The sequence below is a fragment of the Epinephelus fuscoguttatus genome, linkage group LG12 (assembly GCF_011397635.1).
Source record: "Epinephelus fuscoguttatus linkage group LG12, E.fuscoguttatus.final_Chr_v1".
NCBI classification, from domain to species: Eukaryota; Metazoa; Chordata; class Actinopteri; order Perciformes; family Serranidae; genus Epinephelus; species Epinephelus fuscoguttatus.
In genome coordinates, this window is record NC_064763.1 from 42,606,354 (window position 1) to 42,631,544 (window position 25,191).

General features: G+C 43.7%; 3 protein-coding genes across 5 annotated transcripts in view; 2 read left to right on the plus strand and 1 right to left on the minus strand.

Moving 5' to 3' along the window:
• LOC125898750 (neuronal acetylcholine receptor subunit alpha-9-like) overlaps window positions 1-25,191 on the minus strand; it is a 258,716-nt gene that overhangs the window by 84,614 nt on the left and 148,911 nt on the right. The window contains exon 6 of one of the 3 annotated variants that reach the window (XR_007450650.1): window positions 13,748-13,908. The exons of the other annotated variants lie outside the window; for them this stretch is intronic. The gene's annotated coding sequence lies outside the window, so the exon portion shown is untranslated. Of the gene's footprint in view, window positions 1-13,747; window positions 13,909-25,191 lie in introns of those variants that run through there. 3 annotated transcript variants of the gene reach the window in all.
• Window positions 12,074-13,021, plus strand: LOC125898796 (olfactory receptor 146). The gene has a single exon (XM_049592743.1). The coding sequence runs from the start codon at window positions 12,077-12,079 to the stop codon at window positions 13,019-13,021; it is 945 nt and encodes a 314-aa protein (XP_049448700.1). The 5' UTR covers window positions 12,074-12,076.
• LOC125897861 (olfactory receptor 5B17-like) lies at window positions 21,453-22,403 on the plus strand. The gene has a single exon (XM_049591315.1). It carries the CDS (start codon window positions 21,453-21,455, stop codon window positions 22,401-22,403), a length of 951 nt encoding a protein of 316 aa, XP_049447272.1.

A 25,191-nucleotide genomic window follows, 5' to 3' on the forward strand; every position in this document is an offset into this window, starting at 1 on the left:
TGCTGATTATGTTTTTGACTGGTGATTAAAAATACTCATCAGCTGTTCGTATATTCCATCCTGAAGCCTTGAAATGTTTAATTTACATATATGATTATAAAAGCAGCAAAATCTCACAACCGACCACTGAATATTAGAAATGAATCAACAACAACAAAACAGTAACAAACAGTTGCTGATCAAGTTTCTTTCGATTGATTAACTGATGAATGAAAATGACAGAGCAGAGGGAATGTGTGGGGGCGTGACGTCACGTGACGTCAGCTGATGGTAAAACACACTTTTAATTTTATCGCATGACTTTTTGCTGAAAACTGGAAACAAACTGATGTAAAGTTTCTTCATGATGAAGCTGACCTGACGGTGACGTCATGTGACCAGCAGGTGGCGCCAAAGTCAACTCAAATGATCTTTAACCTGCAGGATCAGCTCATGTGTCATGTGTCATGTTTCCTCTGCATGTGTCTGACAGCCGAGGGTACTTTCAGATTATTTCACATAAAAACACCAGGTCAGTTTATATTTGACATAATAAATAATATTTAGATGCATACATAAAACCACACACTGCTCGAGGTGAAGTCGAGGCTCACATTCTGGAGACGTGCACGGATGATTTAAATGTCTGAGCTGCAGATGAACCTTCACATGTTCACAATAAGGACCGTGGGTTTTGTCCTCTGTCACGCACCGTGCAGTATGAACAGGACCAATGTTATTTGTTACATGTGACTGTTGTGTCAGGACGTGTTCTCATCTCAACCTGTCACATACTGACACTTTGTCAGTGGACACACACGTCTAAATATGACGCTCCAGTTCCCCCTGCACCAGTTGTGGACGTCACAGGACAGTGTGTCAGTCACTTTTTTCAGGTTGATTTCCTGAGCGTCTGGAACAGTTTCAAAATTTATAAAGTTTAGTGTCAAAAATGCCGTCAGAATCTGACATCACACATCTACAGGGAGCAAATCACCTGAAAACTTTAAATCACAGCCGTCATGCAAAGTGTTCTTCTTTCTCACTATTATAGCTAACGTTAGTGCGACCTGCACGCTGTAATGTTTGAGGTGCATCTGCTGAAAAGTGATGTTAGAGAAAGTCCTCTCATCTCTCGTCAGGATGGCGTCTAACGCCAGCGCCAGCTGATGCAGAATACTGACAACAGGTGACGTTGATATTTTGTTGGTTTTAAGTTGTGTTGCTAAGTAACCAAAATTCAACGTCTTTCCAAACGTTTCATGCCAACGTTATTTCAATGTAGCATAATGACATTTAGTTTTCAGCTATGGAGAACAAAACCCTGTGTCTGCAAAACATCAACACGTTGTGTTCACAACAACATGTTAATGTTCTCGGACGTTAAGTCAGTCCAAAGTCCTTCTGACGACAATTTCACGTCTCTGTGACGGTGACTCGCTGTTAGTGGACTGTTTTCGCAGTGAGGTTCATTTACCTCATTTAAGTATGTATGAAGAGCACAGGGGCCTGAGATGCTGTTTGCTTGGCAGCACAGTTGGGGGTGCATTTTACTCTCTGAGGGCTGAATTCACAAAAGGATTGCGTGGCTTTTGCGGCCGCTAAACCGGTAAAAATGGAGCAAACGGATACGGTCTAATTCACAAAGCACATGCAGAGGGTGAAATGCTCCACTAACTGCGCTGCCAAGCAGATTGTGTCTCGATGCTCCGGTGTTATTTGCACGTATTTAAATGAGGTAATATGCATATATTTGGCGTAAAAATTGCCCCTTTCTATGCAAATGAGCTTCATTAATAAACAACGTCTAATTCACTAACACCAGCGCTAACAGCCACACGCAGTTTGAGTGAAGTAAATAACATCTTTAGAAAGCTGGTGCAAACTGGGCGCTCCTCTGTGGAAGCCTCTCGCCCAGACTTTCCAGTGATCGTGGCAGCAGTGATCGTCTGTTAAATCAGTCTGTAAATAATATTTTGACATTATTATTATAATCATTATTACTTTAATGGCATCTGAAGATACTGATGCATTGAACAGGTGACAGTCTGCGGTCGTTCTCAAAACGCACTTCTGTCACGCACTTCAAAAGCAACTTTCAATAATTTATTTTACGAAACGGGGGAAACAAACGGGAACAAAAACGGTTCCATAATTCATATTAAATTCAAAAGATAACGAAAAAACAGCTACAAGTGAGAGGGAATAGTGATAAAGTGGTCAGACTGGGTCAAATCCACAGCCTCAACCCATCCCACACTGTTAGACTGACTCACCAGCAGACATCACTACATGAGGGGATACAGTCTTCAGTACTTTGCCAAACAAAGTCTAATTAGCCTAACTAATACCAGCGCTAATAGCCACACGCAGTTAAGTGAAAAAAATAACTTTGCCATGTGTGGCTAATTGCAATCAGGGGCAAATCAGGGGCAAACTACACTCAGCTGCCAAACTTTGTGGGCGTGTTTGCGCTGGTATATCATTAGCGCAATACCCTTTGTGAATAGGACGTTAAGACGGAGCAAACTGCGGGTGCAAGTGAAGTGCAATTCAAGGTGCTATCAGCGGCCGCAGTTCATTCTTTCTGAATTCGGCTCCGAGTATCTGAGAATTTCTCGGTTTCCTCTTGTCTCATTTGTGCTGGTTTAGCTGCACGATCTTTTTGTGAATTCGTCCATCAGTGTTTGTGACCTCCACATCAGTAGCTGTGACATCACAACACCCTGCAGGTGTGTCCAGGTGTTCAACTGAGAGAAACTTTCCTCCTTCAGAGGAGTGAACTCAAACAGACATCAGTCTGCAGAGTGAAAGAACTTTAACCGCTGGGACATCACAGCCAACTCTGTCATGGAACTCCTTATTCTCACTTTTAAGTCATTAATAGGAGTCTCTTCTCTTCTCGTCTCCTCTCGTTTCGTCTCTTGTCTTGTCTCCTCTTCTCTTCTCTCGGGTTTGATCAGAACAGAAAGATAAATAAAGTGTGAAACACATCAGATCAGATCATCGGCCACTTTCAGAAACTTTTCACCAAACAGACAGAGAGACGTAAACTAAACTGAATCCAGCTCCACAGCTGCAGTGAGATCTTTATGTCCATGATGTTAGATCCTTCATGTTGCCTCCAGATGTCACATCTGCTGATGCTACTGTGATGAAGCAGAGATGATGCAGAGTAATTGTTGGGTTTCTGTTTACAGCCACCAAAACATGTCTGACATGAAGCCCTGAAACTGAAACCAGAAGATTCTGTGGCCAATTAGAGAAACTTAAAAACACACAGGGATGGTTTTTCTGCTGTTTACAACATTTTCCACAACTTCCTGTTGGAGTTCCCAGACACTCAAGAACAAACTGGAGGTTTTCGCTGGCTGAGAACACAAAGTCACATCTGCTGAGACGTCTGAAAGTCAGACCTCCCTCAGATCTGCATGGTGACGGACTGATGTGAAAACAGCTGTTGCTGAGTGACTGAGATCTCTCCGTGAGCCTGCTGATGAAAAGAGTTCAGGAGGTAAAGATCAATGAATTACAACTTCTCTTCACGTTCATGTCAGAGTTTGTGTCTCAACACTGAAAATGTTTGCGAATGATTTCCCATGACGACTCTATGGGAATTCTATGTTTCAAGTCATCAGCCCAGTCACCAGAGAAAATGTTGGCACTGTACATTTCTGTGAACCACATGTTCATTTTGTACGCATCATACCAGCGTTTCCAAAGTGACGTAGTCCATGAGCTGACTTTGTCGTCAGGAGGTGGAGGATGGAGGATGGAGGATGGCCTGACAGCTAGGAGAGACGCCAGCTTAGCTGCAGACGACTGTTCAACACCAACAGACAACAAAACTAGTCAACTCATCCTCACTGTGACCTCATCACATGTCCACGTTTGGTCATGGACTTTCCACGTCCACATATGACGTCCAAGGTACCCTGGATGTGTTGGTTGTTGACGTTCTGGGACGCCGTTTCTAGCATTTTTTAGGTACCAAGGCCGCTCTCTCTTTTTCCCTGTCAGCAGAGAGCCACAAAAAGCGATCATTGTTCAGAGACATCGATATATTTCCTGCGGGTGTAGTGACCCCTAAACCGGGTACTTTATGCCAGAACATGATCTTCTTCTAACACTAACCGCGCTTTATCTGCCTAAATCTGACCACACGTTAAGCACAGTGCTGCTGAAACTTCTAATGTTAAAAGTTACTTGTGAAAAGTTGAATCCAACTTGAGCAGAGGTGCTGAAGGAGCTCACTGTGTTTGTTTGTGGTTACAAAGTTTGTTGAAACTGTTGCATGTTGGGAGCTCAGGGGACGATACTGCCCCCTGATGGTCCACCAGAGATCATTAATGAGGTCCACTGTGAGCTGCTTCCTTACAAAACACTTATCAACAGTTTCTGATGGTAATTAGCCCTCTGGGAGCGAAGAGCGGCGCAGGACTACATCTTGATCAGAGCTCAGAGGATCGCACTGATTACAGCTGGTAATGAAAGCTCCTGGGATCCTCTCTGACATCCTGTAAGGAACGATCCAACGTTACATCAAACTGTGAAAAAATAGAGCTGCAAACATGACGTGTTGACAACACCTGAAGAAACAAACTCAATCATCAGAAGAGATGTTCGTGTGTTTCTAAAACCACAGATACGTCACATTTTTACTTTATTATGAAGCAGGTCAGTTAAACTCAACAGTCTCACTGCGACCTCGTCACATGTTGACGTTTTGGTCATGGACGCCCACATACAACGTGCAAAGCACCCTGGGTACGTTGGCTGTTGACGTTATGGGAAACCAAGAAGTTAAAGTGCTCTTTTTATTTTGAAAGGGACTGTATCAAACTGGACATTTCCTGTGAAAACAGAAGTGTATTTTGAAAACAGACAATGCATGTAACAGGCTGAAGTTGACACGGCGTCCCAGAACGTCAACAACCAACACACCTAGGGTACCTTGGATGTCATATGTGGACGTGGAAAGTCCATGACCAAACGTGGACATGTGACGAGGTCACACTGTTTAGGCACAAAAAACACTTGGTTATGTTTTGGATCAGGTCCAGGTACCTGGTCTCTGTGGCACCATCCTGGCTGGAAAAACAGCGACAGGTCTGGTGTCTTAAAAGCAGCTGGACTTTTCAGTATAAAACATTTGGAGCTGTGTTTGTGTGAGAAATACCAAAAATAAATAAATGTAACATGAATCATAATGATGACAAAAACACTCCTGCAGGAGCTGATGAGATGGATCAAGTGTGAGAGGACAGGCAGAGAGCGCCTCCCTGTCCGTCGGCCCCTGAACGCCTCACTGCAGCTGTAATTCTATTAACCTGCTGGTCACTGACACACCTGGGAGCTGCGAGGCCTCCAGCACGCTCACTGCAGCCCGTTGATAACACAGGTACACAGGGAGCAGACACACATCAGTGTGACACTGTTCAGTCACACGTTTATTAAGAATAGTGACAACAATTAAAACAAATCAGCAGCTTCTTGTTTCAGCTGTCAGAAGAAATAAATATGATAATCAAATATACTTCATGATCACCAGCCAGCTCACACCGCTTCTTGTTTCTTCAAACAACTTAAAAAAAAAACTCTTCAAAGGTCAAAGGTCAAGCTGAGGGTAGTAGGTATTTTTTTCACCCATTCATGACATTTTATTCAAACAGTACATGTTATATGTTAGTCTACAGACAGACAGACAGACAGACAACTGTGCAGCCTCTACATTCACATTTATTTCTCTCACTGAACTACTGTCCTCATTAACTCACAGGAAAACACTTTGCTGCAAATAAAATGAATGTGCCTTCACAAATGTCCAGAGTCATAAGTCTTTGGGCTGCTGTGAAAGTCGACCTACTTGGGGTGACAAAAAAGTTTGTCTTGAGTGCTTCGGCACAATAAACACGTGCACACCGATGTAACTGAGCTATAAAGCCACAGAGAGCTCCACAGGTTGAGACCAATGCAAACACATATATATTTATATAAAGTATCTGGGCACATGAAAGTGCTCAAAGTGCAAAAACGAGATGAATAGTATCATCAGAGCAGATACAGATTCCCACCAGCTGTGATCCATCAGTCATCAGGTGCCACTAATTAGATGAGATGAACTCTGATTGTGTCATTCTGTGATGTTTAAAATCTTTTCTCAGAGTTGCCAGAAAAGTCCTGAAACAAAAGTCTTGTGATAATTAGAAAGTAAAGACGCTGCGGGGCGACTGGAGCTGCTGGAGCCTCCTGGTGATTCTGTGTTATTGCTGAGTCTAACCAGAGAAACTTTCCTCCTCACAGGAGCCTGCTGATTGAGTTCAGCTGGTGGTGTGCTGGGAGGTCGGGGTGAGCTCATCTTCCCTGCAGAGTTCCTGATGGTACCAATTAACAAAATAGTCACCTTAACAACAGCAAACAAACATCAGTGGTGAAACAGTGAGGTCTTATTTACATGACATTACTCAGCAGGGACGGCCTCAGGGCTCTGACCTCACTAAAGCATCCACAAGCTTTTCTTTTATGTTTCTGACCTTTAACTCAAACCATGTTTCCATTATGTGAGACGGCTCATGAGACTTTAACCATCTCTTTGCCAGATAGAAACACCTACTGACCCTCCAGGTAACCTCACTTACAGACTGATTCATTACCCCGAGGTTCAGTCTGGACACTCAGGACAAGGAATACAAGGCTCAATAGAGCTTTGACTCTCAGTCAGCCTGGCTACAGTGCTGAAAAGAAACCTGGGGTTGTTCTTATTGTCTTCTATTAATGCTGAGTAATAGTTTGCTCTGGCATTGCGGAGGCCCCTCTTATACGTTTTGAGACTGTCTGCCCAGATTAAACGAGATTCTTTCAGTTTGGTTAATCACCAATTCCTTTCAAATTTTCGCGATATTTGTTTTAACTTACGGTTTGACAGTTATACCAAGGAGCGAACTTTCTTTGCTTTGTTAACTTCTTTTTAAGAGGAGCTACAGAGTCGAGTGTTGTTCGCAGCGAGCCTACAGCGCTATCGACAAGATGATCAATTTGGGAGAGGTTAAAATCGGTACGGGAAACCTCTGTTACTGAAGGACTTGGTATTGAATTTAACAACGGAGTAATCTTTTTCTAAAATTTTGCGACAGCACTATCTGATAAACATCTAGTATAATAACTGTTGCTGAGTGACGTGTAATCGAGTAAAAAGAAATCAAAAGTAATCAGATAATGATCCAATAGCGAGGGATTCTGTGGAAAGACTGTTAGGTTATCAATTTCAATTCCATACGTCAGAACTAAATCGAGGGTATGGTTAAAACAGTGAGTGGGTTCATGTACACCCTGACTGAAGCCAATGGAGTCTAATAATGAGATAAACGCGGTAGCCAGGGAGTTATTATCGACGTCGACATGAATGTTAAAATTGCCTACAATAATAACTTTATCTGATTTAAGAACTAAACTGGATAAAAACTCTGAGAATTCAGATACAAATTCAGAATATGGGCCAGGAGCACGGTACACTATAACAAATAAAAGTGGCTGCGAGGTTTTCCAGGTCGGATGTAAAAGACTAAGAACGAGGCTTTCAAATGAATTATAATCTAGTTTAGGTTTAGGGCTGATTAACAGACTAGAGTTAAAAATGGCTGCAACTCCCTCTCCTCGGCTGCTGCCTCGAGGAATGTGGGTATTATTATGACTGGGAGGAGTGGATTCATTTAGACTAACATATTCATCTGGACACAGCCAGGTTTCAGTGAGACTGAGTAAATCAATATGATTATCTGATATTAATTCGTTTACTAACACTGCTTTAGATGATAGAGACCTGATATTTAACAGTCCGCATTTAATTCTCCTGTTTTGTCTTTCTGTCACAGAAGAGGTTTTAATTTTTATGAGGTTGTTATGCATAACTCCTCTTTGTTAATTTTAGATTTAAATAATTTAGGTGGTCGGGGGACAGACACCGTTTGTATAAAACTATAAAAACTATGGCTGGGTAACTGAACTAGAAGCTCAGAGAGGCGTATAGGACTGCAACTCTGAGTCCTGGTCTCAACTCTGGGTTGTCAGGGATTTAAATTACTAATAAAGTTTGCCAGGTTCCTAGAAATGAGAGCAGCTCCATCCAAAGTGGGATGAATGCTCTCTCCTAATAAGACCAGGTTTTCCCAGAAAGTTTGCCAATTATTAACGAAACCCACATCGTTTGCTGGACACCACCTGGACAGCCAGCGGTTAAATGATGACATGCGGCTAAACATGTCATCACTGGTCAGATTTGGGAGGGGTCCAGAGAAAACTACGGAGTCCGACATCATTTTGGTATATTCACACACTGAGGCAATATTAATTTTAGTGACCTCCGATTGGCGTAACCGGGTGTCATTGCCGCCGACATGAATAACAATCTTACTGAATCTACATTTAGCTTTAGCCAGCAGTTTTAAATTTGATTCAATGTCGCCCACTCTGGCCCCAGGGATACATTTGACTATGGTCGCTGGTGTTGCTAACTTCATGTTTCTCAGAATAGAGCTGCCAATAACCAGAGTCTTATCCTCAGCGGGTGTGTCGCTGAGTGGGGAAAAGCGGTTGGAAACGTGAACAGGCTGGTGGTGAGCCGTGGGCTTCGGCTTGGAGCTGTGCTTCTGGCGAACCGTAACCCAACCTCCCAGCTGAACGGGAGTTACCGGAGGACAGTTACCAGAGGCTAAGGCTAGGCTATGTGGCTCCGCACCGGCTACAGGGGGCTGGCTAACTACCGCAGCTACTGAATGGTTTTCCATGGTGCGGAGCCGCGCTTCTAATTCACTAAGCCTCGCCTCTAACGCAGCAAATAAGCTACACTTGTTACAATTACCACTGTCGCTAAAGGAGGCAGAGGCATAACTGAACATTTGGCACACCGAGCAAGAAAGAGCAGAGGGAGAAGCCATTGCTAACTGTAAAGCTAATGTAGCTACCAAGGCTAGTAACGTGCAAACAACAGCTAAGAGATTAGTGAGAAAGTCGTAGAAAGGAAGAGAGCTATAAGTGCTTAAACAGAACCAGTGTGGGTTAAGACTTGAAGTAGACATTAGAGCAACTGAAGTAACAAAGCAGGCTAGTAGAATTCAACAGAGCAGTACAGAGACGCTATCACAGAAACACTGGAAATGACACAACTCACTTACCGCAATACGTCAACACGCCGTACGTGGTCCAGGTGTGATCAGATTCCAAGCACGTCAAACACCTGCACTCATCAATGACTGTAACTCTGCTACAGCTCCAGTGAAGACTCCGTCACAATGCCAACGCTGCGTGACAACAGATGAACAGCTGAATGGAAGCTAACAGGATCAGAACGTTCTCCCCCAGGTGGTCAAACAGAGACGGCCCTTCATGCCCTGTTTGTACATAACCCTACAAAAAGTAATGCATCAGAAATTCAATTATAACCCACGTAATCAAGGAGTCTGTGGTCACATGATGAATGTGCTGATGAGAGTGAAGAAGTAGCATAAAGAGTGAAGCTCTACATAAGAACACAGGTTGGCTGGAGACAGGTGCTGTCTAGTCTCTACATACAGACTCTACATTCAGTGAATGTAGAGTCTGTAGGGAAACCCCGGAGATCTTGCCTCCGGAAGAAGAGCGGAAGAGCCCTGGTTTCCGGTTGTAGGCTGTTTGTAGTCCGTGTGATATTGACCAATCACGTTAGAGCCGGCTGCAGTTGTTGCCAGGTTAAACGCTCCATGCGGTGAACTAATGAGGCGGAACATAATTGGCGTCACTGCAAACTCTGAATCCATCGCAATGGTTCAGCATATTTACTTAAATATAAATGGAAGTCGGAAACAGAAATTTGCCTCCTCCGCCCAAATCAAACAGGAATGCAAAAAATCAGGGCTCTGCCCCCAGAGGCTGTATCGCCGTCTGCCGGGAGTCAGACACCGAATACAGCCGATGGGTTCCGAGAATGGGTGCTGTCTGGCTGACCAGCAGCGTATCATCTGCTTTAGGTGTTTGTGTCTGACTCTGAAATCACCGACAGATCAGTGGTATCTGACAAGTTTGGAACAAGAACAGGCTGGTTGATGCACCGACAAAGCGGTGATACTTGATGAGAACATTTGGGCCAGACATTACACCGGCCTCCATGTTCTGCCCTGTGGTAAGGCCACAAGTCATGCAGGTTAAAGTTGTGGTGGCGACACGAGATGATGGCTGGCATCAAAAAGTTGAAGACAGTCATAAAGTGTTCCTTACAAGCAGCAGAAAGGAAGAGTTTATACTAAAGAGTCCTTTAGATTGACAAACACGTCATCAGCAAGCAGCAGTCTGTAGTGAAACACGTCTGAAGGTCAATCCTGAGGACAGACTGTAGAATTATTACATATATTTCTTTTACATTCGGTTTGAAACTGACAGAACTCAAGTTTGGCTTTAAAACAAGCAGCTTTTCTTCCTGCAGCCTGTTTAAAAGTTCTTCTGTCTCCTGAAGGTCACATTCACCTGCTGTAAATCATCCTTATATTTGACCCCCAGAAACTTTTCTTCAACTTCTCAGCGACACCGTCACATTTACATTATTCAACAGCAAGAACTGCCGACGTCATCAGTCGCTTCATCAGTGTTGTTTACGGCTCCCAGCTCCATGTTACATCATCATCGCTTTTAAAAAGTGACACAGAGGCTGTGTTCCTCCGACAGCAGGTCGACTGTTTTTGGTGACTGCAGGCACAGCCAGAGAAATTAAAGGTAGTATTTAAATGCTTTAATTATTTAAGTTGAGACACCACAGGTGAAAACAGGTTTTTCATGCACTGGTCAGTTCAGAGAGATTTTCAGCTAATTTTGCTTCCAAAAAACATATTTAGGTTAATTTTAGTTCAGATTTCTGTTCTGAAAATGTATAAAAAAAAAACAAACTCAAAAACATAATGTCTTGTTTGCATATTTAACCTTAACATGTCAATATAAAATAATTGTTTGAGTTTAACTGCCTTCATTTAAGTCATCAACCAGAGACGTTACACTGTGAAAGCTATTTGTTTAAATTTTGACCCTAGTGTCTCATTTTCTTTTCTTTGTTGGTCTAAAAATGTTAAAATATTTTTAATGTCCATTTTCTCATAAATCTGCTCTTCAGCAGCTCTCACATCCACCAGACTTTACAGTTTCATTCCTGTCTGTATTCTAAAGGTCTTTAGAGGTGAGTTTGTTCATGTATCATTCACAGCCTGATTTATACAACTTTATATCCATGAAAACATGATCAAATAGAACCAAATGTTAATGGCTGCTGACACTATTTTATGATTTAAGAGATATACAAAATGTCTTCTGTAAAAACCTTTGACTTTAATATGTCGACAACATGAAGTATTTTGAGTTTGGCTTTGTCGTGTTCAGATTTATGCTCAGGAAATGTATGAAAATGAGCAAATATTTAATTAGATGGTGTCTCATTTGCATATGGATCAACATCCCTTTTTTGTTCTGTCTCCTGTATTTAACCCTTTATTTCATTTACTCTGAAAATATCCTGGAAAAAAAAGCCACTGAGCAACTTGACACACTGCAAGAAATTAGTAGAAGTAGGCAAAGGTTTTTTTTCCTCACTAATTTCTGGGTCATTTCTTCTGAAGTGGCTCACTGACTTCCTCTCAAGCCAATGTCCTCAGGTTTCAAAGGGTTAATGTAGGTCATCAGCCTGGTTGACATCACTTTCTCTGTGCTGTGTTCAGACGCCTTTCACAAGTGTTTAACCTTTGAACTGTCAGCATACTGGTTTCATTTCTTTTGAAAACATGGGGCAATGAGCAGCTTGGCACTTAACGTTACGCAAATTGCAATAAATAAGTAGATTTGAAAAAAATCAATGGAAAAATGTCCACAAAATTATTTATAATTATCATAAGTATATGTTTAAATTTCGTCACAGAATTATTATTCTTAAGCATTTTTTTTCAGGTCATTTCCTTTTTTTCTTCTTTGTTGCTTTTTTAAGGCATTTTTTGTAACTTTTTACTAATATTTTTGCTAAGTTTTTGGGTCCATCTTTTGTCTCGGTTTTAAAGATATCAGCGTCTTTTCCCTTTTCTGTTTCAGGTTGATGGGAAACGACACGTTCAACAGCTTCACGCTGCAGATGGAGGGCGTGAAGGTCACAGAGGTGTCAGTGTACCCCATCTTTTTCTTCTTCTTCCTCTCCTACATTATTATCATCTTAGCCAACATCGGCATTATCGTCCTGGTTGTCATCGACAGAAGCCTCCACCAGCCCATGTACCTGCTGTTCTGCAACCTGCCGGTTAACGACATCCTCGGGAACTCTCTCCTGGTGCCGCGTTTGCTGATCGACATGCTGAAGCCTCCGTCCGAGCGCCTCATCAGTTATTACGAGTGTGTGGGCCAAGCCTTCACCTCACACATGTTCGGGACTGCTGCTCACACTGTGCTCATGATCATGGCGTTTGACAGATACGTGGCCATCTGTAACCCCCTGCGCTACTCCGCCATAATGACCAACAGGATGGTGATGAAGCTGACGGTGTCGGCCTGGGGAGTGGCTTTGGTTTTGGTGGGGATTCTGCTGGGTCTGACCGTACGGCTGAACCGATGCAGGACTCTGATCACAAACCCTTACTGTGACAACGCCTCTTTATTCAAACTCTCCTGTGAGAGCGTGTTCATCAATAACGTCTACGGCCTCACCTTCACTGTCGTCCTGCTCTCGTCCTCCATCGGCAGCATGGTTCTCACCTACACTAAGATCACAGTCGTCTGTCTGATGAGTAAGAACAAGTCTCTGAACGGTAAAGCTTTAAAGACCTGCAGCACTCATCTCTTTGTTTATCTGATCATGTTCTTCTCTGGAATGGTCTGCATCATCCTGCACCGCTTCCCTCATCACTCAGACTACAGAAAACTTGCTGCCATTTTGTTCCACATCATCCCCGGAGGCCTTAACCCCATCATCTACGGTGTGCAGTCCAAAGAGATACGAAAATTCCTGTCACAGCTGTTTCAGTCCAAAAAGGTTTTACCATCATTTTAACATAAACACAAATAACTTTCAAAATACATGAATTATTTATCTGCTCGTCTGTTTGTTCTGAAGCTTCTTCTTTCTCCTCATTTTGAATAATGAAATTGACACGTATAGTTCAAGTCTGAAGTAATATGTTTTAAATAGCTTCCTTTATAATAATAATTATTTATTCATAAATCACTTTTAAAACAAAGTTACAAAGCACGTCATGCACACAAACACACATACACGGTTGACAAAGGTCACAGTTCAGTTGGACGTACGTTTTTAATGCAGCAAAAAAGTAGAGATGCCAGAGAAAGTCCTTTGACTTTTCAAAATCTAAATGTCTGAAAACCAACATATTTGACCTTTTGCTAAGCCCCGCCCCTTTGTGATGGTCCAACAAGCTGTCGGAGTGAGCATGGAGCCCACAGTCACTAACTGCACTCCCTGAACACATATTATCATACATGTGGAAAAATCAACTAGTGATTCCAGAGAGCAGCAGACAGAGGGGTCCAGTCTCACTCCAAAGATGTTGAAATTTGGTGCTTGGGCAGTGACTTCCATCAGAAACCAACGAAAAAAGGCGTCCTGTAACGTTGGCATGATACGTGGCTGGTTCCTTTATAGTTTAACAGCACACAGCTGCGTCAGGGGGAAACACAGCAGGACGAGACGAAAGTTAAGATTCTAAAGCCAAACTTTTTGTCCCAAACCCAACCATGTGTGTGTTGTTGAAGTCAATTTGCTGTGTTGTACTGACGTAGTGCTTTTATTTTGAAAGAGACTGTATCAAACTGTACATTTCCTGTGAAAACAGAAGTGTATTTTGAAAACAGACAATGCATGTAACAGGCTGAAGTTGACACGGCGTCCCAGAACGTCAACAACCAACACACCCAGGGTACCTTGGACGTCATATGTGGACGTGGAAAGTCCATGACCAAACGTGGATGTGACGAGGTCACAGTGAGGATGTGTTGGACAGAGGGGTCTACAGTCTGTGTCTGAAGCAGCAACAACAGGTTAAAAACACAGAGATAGTTAGAAGCTAAAGCTAAAGGCTACAGATCACAGTGTAACAGCGAACCACCACATCACTGCTGATGGCCACAGAAGAATTGAACCAGCTGTGTGGCATCACAGTGTGTGCAGATGACCGGTGTTTGGCTTCATCCCTGTGTGCTGCCAGCACCTGGACACTTTAAAGTTATTCCCCTGACTAGTTGAGTTTAAATGACACAAAACATGGTCAATCTGACATCCTGCTAAATCCTCCTGTTTACAGTCGCCTTGAGTTTTGACTTGTTTAATATTTTCTATATTTTTATATCAGAAATTCTGGTTTCACTTTTTTACCACTGCCACTGTCCTGCTTTAAAAAATAACAATAAATAGAATTGGAGAAAAAAAGTGTTGTTAGGCAGAGATCAAACCTCTCATTTATTCTGTCATGTCTTCACTTCGAAACAAAAAACGACTCACACAGAACTAAAAAAGATTCAGACAGTCTGGATGTCACAGTCTCTGTTTTCCATGTGGCAGAGCACAGACACTAAACACATGTGCAGACATCAGGTGCCATCACGTCATCAGGTGCCATCATGTCATCAGGTGCCATCACGTCATCAGGTGCCATCATGTCATCAGGCGCCATCACATAATCAGGCGCCATCACATAATCAGGCGCCATCACGTAATCAGGTGCCATCACGTCATCAGGTGCCATCATGTCATCAGGCGCCATCACATAATCAGGCGCCATCACGTAATCAGGTGCCATCATGTCATCAGGTGCCATCATGTCATCAAGTCCCATCATATCATCAGGTGCCATCACGTCATCAGGTGCCATCACGTCATCAGGTGCCATCATGTCATCAGGCGCCATCATGTCATCAGGTGCCATCATGTCATCAGGCGCCATCATGTCATCAGGTGCCATCACGTCATCAGGTGCCATCATGTCATCAGGTGCCATCATGTCATCAGGCGCCATCACGTCATCAGGTGCCATCACGTCATCAGGTGCCATCACGTCATCAGGTGCCATCATGTCATCAGGTGCCATCACGTCATCAGGTGCCATCATGTCATCAGGTGCCATCACGTCATCAGGTGCCATCACGTCATCAGGTGCCATCATGTCATCAGGCGCCATCACATAATCAGGCGCCATCACGTCATCAGGTGCCATCATGTCATCAAGTCCCATCATGTCATCAAGTCCCATCATATCATCAGGCGCCATCATGTCATCAGGTGCCATCATGTCATCAAGTCCCATCACGTCATCAGGTGCCATCATGTCATCAGGTGCCATCATGTCATCAGGCGCCATCACATAATCAGGCGCCATCACGTAATCAGGTGCCATCATGTCATCAGGTGCCATCATGTCATCAAGTCCCATCATATCATCAGGTGCCATCACGTCATCAGGTGCCATCACGTCATCAGGTGCCATCACGTCATCAGGTGCCATCATGTCATCAGGTGCCATCATGTCATCAGGTGCCATCACGTCATCAGGTGCCATCACGTCATCAGGTGCCATCATGTCATCAGGCGCCATCACATAATCAGGCGCCATCACGTCATCAGGTGCCATCATGTCATCAGGCGCCATCACGTCATCAGGTGCCATCACGTCATCAGGTGCCATCATGTCATCAGGCGCCATCACATAATCAGGCGCCATCACGTCATCAGGTGCCATCATGTCATCAGGCGCCATCATGTCATCAGGCGCCATCATGTCATCAGGCGCCATCATGTCATCAGGCGCCATCATGTCATCAGGCGCCATCACATAATCAGGTGCCATCACGTCATCAGGTGCCATCACGTCATCAGGTGCCATCATGTCATCAGGTGCCATCACGTCATCAGGTGCCATCATGTCATCAGGCGCCATCACATAATCAGGCGCCATCACGTCATCAGGTGCCATCATGTCATCAAGTCCCATCATATCATCAGGCGCCATCATGTCATCAGGTGCCATCACGTCATCAGGTGCCATCACGTCATCAGGTGCCATCATGTCATCAGGCGCCATCATGTCATCAGGTGCCATCACGTCATCAGGTGCCATCACGTCATCAGGTGCCATCACGTCATCAGGCGCCATCATGTCATCAGGTGCCATCACGTCATCAGGTGCCATCACGTCATCAGGTGCCATCATGTCATCAGGCGCCATCACATAATCAGGCGCCATCATGTCATCAGGTGCCATCATGTCATCAGGCGCCATCATGTCATCAGGCGCCATCACATAATCAGGCGCCATCACGTCATCAGGTGCCATCATGTCATCAGGTCCCATCATGTCATCAGGTGCCATCATGTCATCAGGCGCCATCATGTCATCAGGCGCCATGACATAATCAGGCGCCATCACGTCATCAGGTGCCATCATGTCATCAGGTCCCATCATGTCATCAGGCGCCATCATGTCATCAGGCGCCATCACATAATCAGGCGCCATCACGTCATCAGGTGCCATCATGTCATCAAGTCCCATCATGTCATCAGGCGCCATCATGTCATCAGGCGCCATCACGTAATCAGGCGCCATCACGTCATCAGGTGCCATCACGTCATCAAGTCCCATCATGTCATCAGGTGCCATCATGTCATCAAGTCCCATCATGTCATCAAGTCCCATCATGTCATCAGGCGCCATCATGTCATCAAGTCCCATCATATCATCAGGCGCCATCATGTCATCAAGTCCCATCATATCATCAGGCGCCATCATGTCATCAGGTGCCATCATGTCATCAGGTCCCATCATGTCATCAGGCGCCATCATGTCATCAGGCGCCATCATGTCAGGTGCCATGCCATCATGTCATCAAGTCCCATCATGTCATCAGGCGCCATCATGTCATCAGGTGCCATCACGTCATCAGGTGCCATCATGTCATCAGGCGCCATCACATAATCAGGCGCCATCATGTCATCAGGTGCCATCATGTCATCAGGCGCCATCATGTCATCAGGTGCCATCACGTCATCAGGTGCCATCATGTCATCAGGCGCCATCATGTCATCAGGCGCCATCATGTCATCAGGTGCCATCATGTCATCAGGCGCCATCATGTCATCAGGCGCCATCACATAATCAGGCGCCATCACGTCATCAGGTGCCATCATGTCATCAGGTCCCATCATGTCATCAGGCGCCATCATGTCATCAGGCGCCATCACATAATCAGGCGCCATCACGTCATCAGGTGCCATCATGTCATCAAGTCCCATCATGTCATCAGGCGCCATCATGTCATCAGGCGCCATCATGTCATCAGGCGCCATCACGTAATCAGGCGCCATCACGTCATCAGGTGCCATCACGTCATCAAGTCCCATCATGTCATCAGGTGCCATCATGTCATCAAGTCCCATCATGTCATCAAGTCCCATCATATCATCAGGCGCCATCATGTCATCAGGTGCCATCATGTCATCAGGTGCCATCATGTCATCAAGTCCCATCATGTCATCAGGCGCCATCATGTCATCAAGTCCCATCATATCATCAGGCGCCATCATGTCATCAGGCGCCATCACGTCATCAGGTGCCATCATGTCATCAAGTCCCATCATGTCATCAGGCGCCATCATGTCATCAGGTGCCATCATGTCATCAGGTGCCATCATGTCATCAGGTGCCATCATGTCATCAAGTCCCATCATGTCATCAGGCGCCATCATGTCATCAAGTCCCATCATATCATCAGGCGCCATCATGTCATCAGGCGCCATCACGTAATCAGGTGCCATCACGTCATCAGGTGCCATCATGTCATCAAGTCCCATCATGTCATCAGGCGCCATCATGTCATCAGGCGCCATCACGTAATCAGGCGCCATCACGTCATCAGGTGCCATCACGTCATCAGGTCCCATCATGTCATCAGGTGCCATCATGTCATCAGGTCCCATCATGTCATCAAGTCCCATCATATCATCAGGCGCCATCATATCATCAGGCGCCATCATGTCATCAGGTGCCATCACGTCATCAGGTGCCATCATGTCATCAGGCGCCATCACATAATCAGGCGCCATCACGTCATCAGGTGCCATCATGTCATCAGGTGCCATCATGTCATCAAGTCCCATCATGTCATCAGGTGCCATCATGTCATCAGGCGCCATCATGTAATCAGGCGCCATCACGTCATCAGGTGCCATCATGTCATCAGGCGCCATCATGTCATCAGGTGCCATCATGTCATCAAGTCCCATCATGTCATCAGGTGCCATCATGTCATCAGGCGCCATCACATAATCAGGCGCCATCACGTCATCAGGTGCCATCATGTCATCAGGTGCCATCATGTCATCAAGTCCCATCATGTCATCAGGCGCCATCATGTAATCAGGTGCCATCACGTCATCAGGTGCCATCATGTCATCAGGCGCCATCATGTAATCAGGTGCCATCATGTCATCAGGTCCCATCATGTCATCAGGCGCCATCATGTCATCAGGTGCCATCATGTCATCAGGTCCCATCATGTCATCAGGTGCCATCATGTCATCAGGTCCCATCATGTCATCAGGTGCCATCATGTCATCAGGTTCCATCATGACAATGCTTCTTTTCTCAACCACATCCTGACCATTCGCATTGCTCCGGGGAAATCACGCCCTCCAGTCTCTTACCAAATGTTTCTGTGTGACAGAATTGAAATGTCTGTTGGAAGTCAAATTATACATTTTATCCATATTATATGTTTGGAGATGTAGAAATATAACTGTGGTTCATTAATCAACGTGTTTGCATGAATATGTGCTTCCTCATTTTGTTTTTCATTATATATTGCGACTATGGGTTGTTTTCAATTTTATTCATTTAATTTAATTCATTAATACATATTTCTGAATATAACATTAGTTTATACAGTGTAATGTAGCACAGTGCACATATCTGTATATTTTTACACACTTACAGACTCAACACACTGAAGATATTTTTATTCTTAATACCTTAGTGTTAAACATTGAAGCATAATGTGCTTTTTTATTTCTATTTTATTTTATTACTTCATATTTATATACTTCTACTTTATACTCTTATTTTTACTTCCTATAATTCTCTATTCTTCACATCGGAGCGACTGTAACAAATCACAATTTCCCCTCCAGGATCAATAAAGTATTTCTAAATTTTGATTTCATCACCACAGACACACAGGTGATGCTGAGTCGCTGGTTGCCAGGTGACAGATGACCTGAGCGTGTGATGCTGCAGCTGAAGGCCTCCGCTGCTCTAAATAAAAGAGTTGCAGCTGTTCCAGCTCTGGTCTGGGGCGGAGGGTGGAGGGTGGAGGGTGGAGCGTGCTTCATGCAGCTGTACATGTCTGTAAATGTAACTTATCAGAAACAGTGATGTGGACAGATGCTTTAACATTTTACAGCGTGCTCACCGAGGTGGAGGATTTAATCAGACGTGTGGGGAGTGCAGATGCTTTTACATTCACCCTCACAGCTTTTAGAAATGTTGCTCTCAGTGAAGCTGACGACTCACGCCGACAATCAAAGTGTTGATAGTTTCAAAATAAGTTTTGACTTGTTGTCTTTACAAGAACGTGTCTGAAATGGTTTTTAACTCAGCTGTTACTGTTGTGTGACATTTTCTGCAGAGCTCTCCTCTCGTCATGTTTAAAATCTGTGTATGTCTCTGAATGGAAACCACTGGGGTCGTTATATGTAATGTGACTGTAATGTGACTGAACTGATGGGAAAACCACTGAATTTTAATGAACAGATTGAAGATCAGTGACATCTGGCCAACAACTGGTGGGCTTAATAAGGTCTGTATCACCATCCCTGTTTGTGACTGCTTGCATCTCAGCTGTCATGTTGTGGAATGTAATGCTCATTGTTGTTTTATCACTGACACTTACACTGACATATATACACAGATATATATTAGGGCTGTCAAATGATTCATTTTTTTAATTGTGATTAATCACATGTGTAAAATTCCATTATTTTGCATTTTAAAACAGTTTTAAAATCCATATTATCAGAGTGAAACAGTTCTGACCAGAGTGTTTTGACTGGGAATCAAATGAATGCAAAGAAATTGACTTTATGATCTTTGACTTTTAGATTTATTTCAAATCAGAGCTGCATTGCTGCAACAGTGTGGTCTGAAACCAGGACGCAGAGGAAGGAGACAACTTCACGGTGCTTATCCTGTCAAATACGCTGTTTGTGTGTTTGTTTGTTTGTTCCAGTTGAGAAAGTTCAGTTACTCTGATATAACTGTTATGACTCACTGACGTCCAGTGATTTCAGGTTAACGTCACAGCCTCGTCAGCTCCAGTTCAGTGTCTTTCTCCGATTCATTAAGGTCCCGTACGCGTCAAACTATTGTCCCCCCGGACGTTAAGACACGTGACTGGTCACAACATGTCCACCTGAGGACGTCCTCTTAATACATGATATACTTGTGCGGTGGTGTGTCTGTGTCACTCTGCAGTTACACCAACACTACTCGGTGGTGGAGTTTCTATGAAGTGCTGTAAAGTTTAGTTGATTCAAAACACACATTAAACACACACATTAAACACATTAAACACACATTAAACACACATTAAACATGGCTTAACAGAGACAGTTTCAAACACAAGTACACAAATCAGCTTCACTATAACTCGCAGCATTCACAGACAAACACTTGTCTTTATCTGGACACATTTTCCCCACAAATACAACATGCTAATGTTATTAGCACAAGCCTATGGCATTTGACATTGTATGAATTAACCTAGCAGCTAGCAGAGTTTTCCTCCACTCATATGAAATCACTAAAAACAGCAACATGTAACAAAGGTAACGTTACAAAATTCAACTCCATTACAGCTCACAAGGTTCACTGACAAAACAACTGTCTTATACTAAACATGTTTTCCAAGCAAATACAACATGCTACCGATATTAGCACAAGCCTATGGCATTTAACATTGTATAAATTAGCCTAGCAGCTAGCAGAGTTTCTCTCTACTCATATGAAGCCAGGATAAATCACACACAGGACTTCAAACACAGGTCTGCAGTCAGTTGTTTTGTAGTTAACTTCTTTGATTTAGTTTCAGCCACAGGTCTGTGCTGATTCGCTCACTACAAAATAGCGCTTTGGCATCTTTAGTGATGCGGTTACCCTCCGACATCAATCTTATTATTATGATTATCATATTTTTAGTTTGACACAAGGTGCAGATTATTTTTGAATTGTCCACTGAGCCGTCTGGGAGTTTTTCAAAGTGAAAGGAGACATTCAGGACTACAAGTAAAGGTGCATCAAAGGGATAAAATAGTTGCACACAACTTTAATCACATCTTGATCAACAGGTTAATACTGACAGCCCTAATTTATATGTATATACATATAAATATTGTACATGTCTTCATATAGTTTTCAACATTAATGGAAAACCAGACTTTAGGTGACGACATCCTGCTCCTGGAGGGGTTAAACGTCTCCCCACAGTCCACTGTCCCTGCCTTCATCCTCCTCCTCCTCATCTACATCTTTGCTATGGTGTCAAACATCAGTTTGGTTTCACTGATCTTTCTGAGCAGGAATCTCCACAAGCCCGTGTATCTGTTCTACCTCAACATGAGTGTTAATGACATCTTTGGGGCCTCGGCTGTCACACCTCACGTCCTCAGACATGTTTTCACGCCACACTCAGAGCGCTATATTCATTATATTGACTGTGTGGTTCAGGCCTTCTGCGTTACCCTTTATGCGAACATCAATCACACTGCGCTCATGATCATGGCCTTCGATCGCTACGTAGCCATCTGCAACCCACTGCGATATGCCACCATCATGACCAACAGGATGGTGGTGATGCTGTCGGTGGCGGCCTGGGGGGCAACCTTCATTGCCGTAGCGATCCTCCTGGGCCTCACCGTCCGCCTGTCGCACTGTAAGCAGTTTATACCCAACCCCTTCTGTGACAACGCCTCCTTGTTCATGCTGTCCTGTGAGAGCGTCCTCATCAACAACATCTACGGCCTCCTCTACACCGTGGTCATTGTGGGCTCCTCCCTCATCAGCGTCGCTCTCACCTACCTGAGGATTGCCGCCGTGTGTCTGCGCAGTAATAACAAGGCGCTGAACAGCAAAGCGCTGCAGACCTGCTCCACCCACCTGGCTGTGTATGTCTTCCTGCTGGTGTCGAGCTTCGTTGTCGTCATCCTTCACCGCTTCCCTCAGCTGGCAGACCAGAGGAAAGTAGTGGCTGTCCTGGCATATGTCATCGTGCCGGCTCTGAACGCTGCTATCTACGGGCTGCAGATCAAAGTGGTCCAACAGAGGTTCATGACTCTGCTCCGTAACAATAAAGTGTCTCTAATGGATGTAAATTAAAACAACGTGATCACATGACTGAGTGAAACAGATGTTTTTTGTTTTTGCACAGGATACTTGTAGAATCTAATGATGGCCGAGTGGATCATGTTGAAATGACTCCTGTTGCAGCAGGACAGACTGTTCAACACAACCTGTAAACACTTACATGTTGTATACATAAATATAAACATTAAATATCTGCTTCAGTGGAAAGAATCAGTGACATAATTTCTGCAGAGGTCATGTTCAAATGATACCTGAATGACAACCAATTGTCACATGTGTCTGCAAACCACCAATACATTACATGAGTATGTTATTAATTAGAGGATACGTGGAAACTTTATGTTTCTACAATGCTGTGGTTAACATGTTGTAAGTTCAGCAACAAAGACCATTTGGTTATGGTTAGGAAAAGATCATGTGTTGGTTTGCAATACCTGGGTTTGGGGGCACCATTCACTGGAAAATCAGCGACAGGTTGCTACAAAACAACCACATTTGGTGCCTGAAAAGCTGCTGGAAACAACAGTGGGTTGCTACGAAACAATCATAACTGGTGCTTAAAAAGCTGCTGGAAAAACAGTGACAGGTTGCTACGAAACAAACATGCCCACGTTTGATGCCTGAAAAGTTGCTGAAAAAACAGTGACAGGTTGCTACAAAACATTCACATTTGGTGCCTAATAAGCTGCTGAAAAAACAGTGACAGGTTGCTACAAAACAAACACACCCACGTTTGATGCCTAATAAGCTGCTGAGAAAAAAAAGTGACAGGTTGCTACAAAACATTCACATTTGGTGCCTAATAAGCTGCTGCAAACAGTGACAGGTTGCTACAAAACATTGACGTTTGATGCCTAATAAGCTGCTGAAAAAACAGTGACAGGTTGCTACAAAACATTAACACTTGGTACCTAATAAGCTGCTGCAAATACTGACAGATTGCTACAAGATGAAACACACATGACCATGTTTGATGGCTAAAAAGTTGCTGAAAAAACAGTGACAGGTTGCTACAAAACATTCATGTTTGGTGCCTAATAAGCTGCTGCAGACAGTGACAGGTTGCTACGAAAGACACGCGTCCATGTTTGATGCCTGAAAAGTTGCTGAAAAAACAGTGACAGGTTGCTATGAAACATTCACATTTGGTGCCTAATAAGCTGCTGCAAACAGTGACAGGTTGGTACAAAACAAACACGCCCACGTTTGATGCCTAAAAAGTTGCTGTAAAAACAGTGACAGGTTGCTACAAAACATTAACACTTGGTGCCTAAAAAGCTGCTGCAAACAGTCACAGGTTGCTACGAAAGACACATGTCCACGTTTGATGCCAAAAAAGTTGCTGACAAACCAGTGACAGGTTGCTACATTACAAACACGCCCACGTTTGATGCCTAAGAAGTTGCTGGAAACAGTGATGACTTGGTAACAAACATCTGGTTTTGCTGTTTGTTGGTGTTGAACAGTAGTCGGGTTTCCATCCATCTATTTTTATTTGCATTTTCAACATTTGCAAAAAAAAAAAAAAAAACAACTTGAATGGAAACGCCAGATATTTGAAAAAAAGGCCGAAATATCGCAGTAAAGTTTTTGCGCTTGGAGGGAGTGGAAAAGTCAGTGTATCGATATTAGGAAAATGTGACTTTTGGCAATGGAAACAGATTTAGCAAATAAACAATGACGTAGGCTACCGGATCCTACTTCTACTTCACACACACACCTGTGTGAACTTAGAGAGAGGTAATTACTCCCGTGTCAGGTGAGTGTATTTCACAACTTACCTGAATAGACTGGACGTGTTGAATACCGCTGCATCATGTGCGCTGCCTGGTGTACCAACACAGACATCATGGCATTATGTAGACTACGCTGACAACGCTGATATGAGTGTGATGAGAGCTGTCGCAATAGCCAAGAAGTTCCCAGGGAATCTCTCCATCTCGTCGTAGTCATGGATGTGCCGGTAATTGTTTACATCAGTTGTGGACATGAGACGCTCAATGACGACATCTCACGGTGCCCTCTTCTGCCACAGTTGTTCTTTTGCATTCTTTCGCCACCTTCTGCTTGACCTGTTGACTCCCAGTACTCGCAAAACAATAATGAATGGAAACGTGCATAAATTTGCATTTTCTTTTGCGCATTTTCACAAAATTCGCTTAAAATTTGTGATACATTTGGATGGAAACCCAGTTAGTGTCTGCAGCTCGGCAGGTGTCACACCATCCACCATCCCCTCCACCTCCTGGTGACAGTCAGCTCAGATACTACGTCACTTTAGAAATGCTGAAATGATTTTTTTTAAAATATAATAATCATAATAATCATACAATGGTTAGCTATAGATAATATAGTCCTTCAAAAAACAAGAAGTCATTAGTATTAAAAGGTGTATCACTTTGGTGAGACGATTGCCAAAACACCACTGGTTGTCTTTTGGTGACTCTTCAGCCCGTGTGGGATGGATCGTGAGTGTTTCCCAGCAGCGTGTGAGTCATATGTGGGGGTTTCAAGCACAAACATGAGCTATTCCTCATTATGAACAAGTGGTTGTTGTGTGTAAACTGAACCTCACCACAGCGTTGTTGGAAGTAATGTACAAATGTAACATATCGATGGTTTGAGAACTTTTTTTTCTTGCAGTTGAGTTCAAAGACCGATCAAACACTCACAGTGTCGTTAGGTTTTTTTTTTGGGTTAGATGTAAAAACAACACAGTTATTTTTCCATTGTACGTCAGTTAAAGAACATCTCTGGTTAAAATACATCAGCGCTGTCTTTTGGCTTCACATGAGATACA

Coding starts and splice junctions, on each gene's coding strand:
- LOC125898796 (XM_049592743.1), top strand. CDS start 12,077: ATGGGAAACGACACGTTCAACAGCTTCACGCTGCAGATGGAGGGCGTG.
- LOC125897861 (XM_049591315.1), top strand. CDS start 21,453: ATGGAAAACCAGACTTTAGGTGACGACATCCTGCTCCTGGAGGGGTTA.